This window comes from Mytilus edulis, chromosome 11 (genome assembly GCF_963676685.1).
Source record: "Mytilus edulis chromosome 11, xbMytEdul2.2, whole genome shotgun sequence".
In the NCBI taxonomy this organism is placed as follows: Eukaryota; Metazoa; Mollusca; class Bivalvia; order Mytilida; family Mytilidae; genus Mytilus; species Mytilus edulis.
The window spans coordinates 44,400,618-44,406,860 of record NC_092354.1 but is presented as its reverse complement, the minus strand read 5'-3'; the positions used below and the strand labels follow the sequence as shown (position 1 = coordinate 44,406,860).

Sequence of the window (6,243 nt, the reverse complement as noted above, 5' to 3'; positions counted from 1 at the left end):
TATACAATCAAACATATCAACATATCATAAAATCTTTAAGAATAAACCCTTGAATGTCAGTCACTGTTAAGTTAAACAAAATAACAACAGGCAAGCTTATTTTATCTAATTTGTAAAACATGATACAATCATCAGTTAATTTGTATTGTATACACCATTTTTTGCTTCGCATCTGTATATCTAGCTAAGAAAAGGATGACTTAATCATTAAATGTAATCATGAATAAGTTGATTTGAACGGAACATAATGATTATAAAGATCTGCTATTAAAGAGATTTTGGACATCTTATATATAAGAAAAAATATTCGAACAGTACAAAAACAGTATTTTAATATTTCATGAACACAAATCAAGTAAAAAATCTTGCTAACAATTTATACAAAGCTGGTTTTAAGTGAACATTATCCCTATGCGCTTTAGTGGAATTAGAAAGAGGAAACAAATCCATAAAACCTACTTTTGGAAACTTGTTACGTAACATTTCTTTAATTAATCTATTCCACAGTTGAATTCTGCGATTATTTTGAGGAAATCCTTTGTCACCTCTAACTGCTGTCGTGGAAATCCAAATTACATTCTGACATGTGTGGACCAGATGTTGCACATAGAATTGCACGTTCTTAACATAAAGTTGATCTGTTAGGGCTGGTAGAACCATGTCATGAAAACCAGAATTAACCACGCATACATTTGTAAAGTTTGAATTGAAGTACAGAGAAACGGCTTCTTGCGTAGTATTCCCGATTGTTGACTGGATTTCAACATCTCGTGCATATTCCACTGAGATATATTCAATTTTGATTTCTCCACAATGAAAGAGTGCACTGTTACATCCAGAACAATCTGTACAAAATGGGTGTGTTAATCCATACCCAACAGGTCCTTCTGCACTAGATGGTTTGGTCCAGTTAGAACGTCTTTGTTGACCCAAATACGAGATGAGGTTACATCGACCAGCCTGTTTTTGAACTTTGCATGGTCTTTTTTTCCCCAATATAGCCAAAAACAACCGATACATGCATGAATCACCTAGAAAAACCACTGATTTATAGTTTTTCTTCCAAAAATAGGATTTAAAAAAGTTTGTACAATTAAGGCCAGTGCACGAATGGAACGGTTCTGTATTCAACTTCATTTCAACCAATTGTGTGTTCAACTTCAATGTAATCAATGTGGTGTTAACGTTCCATTTTAATTCAATTATATTATTGAATACTCCACAATACATCATGAAACACATCCCTGTTATGATAATGGCAACTGTTAGTTTAACATACTGGCCTTTATCCATTCTTTCGTCAGAGATGAGAAATCGTGTGCCCTCTCAATTTACCTATAAATACGAAAGAAAGTTAAATAAATAATTGAAACAGGTGTGTCGCGTTTTTGTGTTTTTATTTTGGAAGTATGATCCAATTGTTAATGAAACTATATGAAATTAAAACAGTCTAAAATACTGGCCTTTATCCATTCTATCTTTAGAAGAGATGAGAAACGTGTGCCTTCTCAATTTACCTACAAATACGAAGGTAAAAATTAAATGAGTAGTTGACAGAGGTATGTCAGTCTCGTCTTGATATCAATTTTTTAGTATAATGTAAACTAGAATACACCCGCGAAATCGCGGGGAAATAGAGCGTATGTAAACTGTAAAAAAAATATAACTGGAGAATTCCAGGAGAGGTATCAAAAGTCAAAGGTACTTGGGAACAGGGCACATTTTTTTTTTTGCCCTCCCCCTTTTTTCCAAATACCGATTTTTATTCTTTCTGTTTTTCTGTATACTATGAACATACATATATATATACTATAGTTACAATATAAAACGGTCACTGATATATTTAAAGTCACACCAGTAAACTATTGGAATTTATAGTAAATTATAGCAAATTTATACAATTTATTCATAGTATATAAGTATCAATGGCGGAGCCATAAATTTTCATAAGTTGGGGCCCACTGACTGCCTAAGAGGGGGCCCGCTTCAGTCACGTTTCAGTGATTCCCTATATAAGCAACCAATTTTTTTCTCCAAATGGGGGGCGGGACCCCTGCCCCCTAGCACCCCACCCCCCTAAATCCGCCTCTGTGTATGTTGTATACAGAAATATTTCAGTGACCGCTTTATCTATAGTATATGTATGATCATAGTATACAGAAAAACGCAAAAAATAATTGTTCGGTCTCAAGTACTAATTCAAATTACCTGTAAACAGGGAAATTTTCGCGGTAGTTTTATTTTCGCTATTTTCGCGGTAAGAAGTGAAACGCGAAAATAAAACGACCGCGAAAATATCAAGGAAAAACTCTTTTAATTACATTTACTTTTACAAATTGTGACTTGTATGGAGAGTTGGCTCATTGGCACTCATACCACATCTTCTTATATCTACGTATATGAATAGAATAAGACTGATTTCAAAGACGACAAATATATAATTTAAATTATAACTGTATCTCTTAATGAAAAGCAATGTTAAAAGTCATGTCTAACTCAAATCAGTTATTTCACTGAAGCGAACATTACGGATATTGTTATGTAAACAACACTCATTACAATTATGTTAATGACACCTGTCAATCAGTAATAAAGGTGTCACTTCGTTGAATCTACAACAAAGATTGATCAGATCAAAAATCGATTAATCATGTTAATTAGCATTAATCCTGGCAACTTTTTATTTTAATTCATTCCTAATTAGGTTTACTTTTCTATTATTGTGTATGCGTTTTGCCAAACTTTTAATCTACTTTAACATTATTGAACCGAAAACAACAGATTTTTGATTAATTTTATCATTTGAGTTAAGATATATGTAAAGCTGTTCACTTTCCAAATCATTTATGAAAATATTTATCTAGGCCACTGGGAAATCGCGAATTCAAAACGGCGCGAACTTTGATCGTGTAAGTAAATAGCGAAATAAAGACGGCGCGAAAATTTCCCGGTTTACGGTATATTTAATTTCAAAACAGGCCTAAAGGGCAGGCAGATGGCAGTTAGGTCCGCTGCTGTATGCCCTGAGGTAATCGGTGCCCTCAGGTAATCGTGGCAATAGTGTCCATATGCGTAGTAATAACATGATCTAAAAATGGAATAAACTAAAAATACATCATTGTACTTTCTATTTCGACTGACAGTATATGTGCGAAAAATAGGAGAAAACAGGAACACATACAATTTTTTACAATAATTTACGACAAATAATTCACGAAAAAAATCCAAATATTTGGTTTATTTGTGATCATTGCAACGTGAACAGATATTTATTTAGTGAAAAGTAAATGACTTAAAATAATTAAATAGAAAACACTTTTTGAATGGCGATTTAAACTTTTATAATAACAGTTGTCAAAAACGGTTCATTCTCATTTATCCAACTTTTTAAAATTTTAGGTTGTAAAGGTAAAAAAAAAGTTGGATAGATGAGATCAAAGGTAATCAAGAACAAAGGGTTTTTCAATTAGAGTTTGGGTTGAATGACAGGTAAAAAATAAGACTGAAAATTATACCCAGATTAAATTTTCTGTAGTATTATTAAGCATAACATGTTAAAATGTGCAACTGACATTAAGTTAATGTAATTTTAATCATTTGAAAGTATTTTAAAGTTTTTAACCGTTAATTAAAATGTGAACTGGATAGAAAAATATCAGTTGCACTTTTATTCATGAAGAGATTTTTTAATGAGATGGAGCTTATTTTGTATAATAGATCCTCTTTATTCGTTTTTTTTCTGTTCTTCTGATCAATTGATCCAGAATGGGACAAAATATAAGTTGAAAACGTTTTACTACACAAAGACTGAACAGAACAAAATTCAAACAATATACAATGTATATCTATACTATTAAACGTTCTATAGGTTTAATAGTTTATTTCAAACCAAAAGCAATACAGCTTATAGGTATATCATAAATATGTACATGTATATCATAACAGAACATTTTAAATACAATCGGAGGCAAGACTACATAGTATAATTCGTTCAGAAGAATGTCATGAAAATTTTATATCTGTGGCGTATTTCAAATATTTTCCTAAATTACATAACTCTGATACATTCTTTGTTGACAATAATTGAACTAATTTAAAAACAGATGCATTTGTATAATAATACCTTTTTATATACATTTTTCTAATAATGTCATATTTTGGACATTTTAAAATAAAATGAAACTCATCCTCGATGTCACCCTGGTTACATAAGATACATAATCTTTCATTTCTTGCTTTTTTAATGAATCTACCATATTCAATATTTAATTTGTGTGAACACATTCTATACTTAGTTAAAAATCTAATACATTGTGGACTTAAATTTTTTGTCAAGTAAAACTGCAATTGAACATTATCCACAAGGTGTTTATAGATAGTACATTTTGATGATGAATCGAAAAACATATTTCTTTCTTGAATAAAATGGTCAATAAGCCTTTGTTTGAATAAAATAATGAATGCTTCTTCGCATACAACATTCTGTGCATACCACACATGTCCAAAACCTAGGCTAAGTAACATACATTTAACATTATTAACCCATGATGACTTATTGCCTGATTCACACTCGTCATACATATCATTATATATAGCACTAAGAATACAATTTCTTGTCCGTAATAGACGAACCCAATATTTTAATATTTTCACTTTCCGAGATATCAATAAAGGAAATCTTCGCAACTCAGAATAAACCATTGCGGTAGCAGTGGATTTTTTAACAGTCAAAATGCTTTTACAAAATTCTATATGAAGTTTTTCTATATCAGATGCATTATGAAAACCCCATATTTCACTTCCATATAATAAAACAGGCGATACATAGACATCAAATAAATACAATTTTGTTTGTACATTTAAACACATATGTTTTATTTTACCATACCACATTGATAAACATTTTCTGCCTTTGGCAGCAATATTTTGGCGCATTTCATTTGCGCCAATTTTTAAAAAATCAAACCTTTCATTTGCGCCACAAGGTTATATATCATTTGCGCCAAAAAAAAACACCTTCATTTGCGCCATTTTACAGGTATGACAGGTAATATAACGGAAAAGTTAAAAGATTATTTACGATTTATTTTGTTTTTTGTTTGTACATTACTCCCCTTGGATACATTTGTGAGTTCATACTCATTTGTAATACAAAACTGAGAGTCACCAAGGTTATAATTATATATATAGTGCTCATATGATCAGTCCAGTGTGAAGTGTCAAGATGGACATAGTCAAATCTGAGATAAACAGAGGAAATAATTCTGTGATATTTGATGACCACATATATAGGTTATCAAATGTTTTAAAAAATGGAGACAAATCCTTCAGGTGTACCAAAAAAATCTGTAAAGCCAGGATTACGACTGATACGGACAGCAAAACAATTTTTAGCATTACTTGTATGATTTTATCGAGGTTTTAGCATAACTTGTATGATTTTATGATAACTGATTTTTGAGGAATATGTTTAAAACTTTCTTTATTATTAAAAGACTATTTAAAAAATTTAATGTTTTATACTATTATTACCTGTATCTACATGTATTTACCTGTATTTACCTGTAATATTGGCGCAAAAGAAAGATTTAGTTTTTGGCGCAAATGAAATATGGTTTGTGGCGCAAATGAAAGATATTTTTGGCGCAAATGAAATGCCAATTGGCGCAAAAGCAAAGCACCGCAATATTTAACTGAGTTTGATTAAAATTTGCATTGTAATATAACATAACACCCAGTAACAAATAATGATCAGCAACTTCAATAATTTCACCATTATAAAACCATTTTTCATCGCTTCTTAATTTACCCCCGTTTCTGAAAACAACCACCTTAGTTTTGCTTGTGTTTACAATAAGTTTCAACTTTTTACAATAATTATGTAATGAATTCAACATATTTTGCAACCCATCAATAGTTTCAGAAAATATAACAGTGTCATCTGCATACATCAATAAAAACAATGAAAGTTCTTTTATGTCTACTGGTAAACATAAGCTATTGATAAACTCATTTTCAAAATCATTTAAAAACATTGAGAATAGTATAGGTGATAATGGTTCCCCTTGCAATACTCCCGTTTCTACAGAAAAAATGTCAGAAAATTCCCCTTTAAATTTTACACAGCTCATAGAATTGTCATATAAAGATTTAATAATGGAAAAAAGCTTACCACTAATACCACATTTGGCAAGCTTATAATATAAAAAATTTCTATTCAAGTTATCAAAAGCACTTTTATAA

General features: G+C 30.7%; 1 protein-coding gene across 1 annotated transcript in view; it reads right to left on the bottom strand.

Moving 5' to 3' along the window:
* Window positions 1-310: 310 nt before the first annotated feature.
* The window catches only part of LOC139495649 (uncharacterized), a 41,676-nt gene continuing 35,743 nt past the window's right edge, over window positions 311-6,243 (bottom strand). Inside the window, exon 2 of the mRNA XM_071283944.1 lies at window positions 311-1,335. Coding sequence (XP_071140045.1) covers window positions 352-1,293 — 942 coding nt within the window. The 5' untranslated portion in view covers window positions 1,294-1,335 and the 3' untranslated portion in view covers window positions 311-351. The remainder of the gene's footprint in view (window positions 1,336-6,243) is intronic.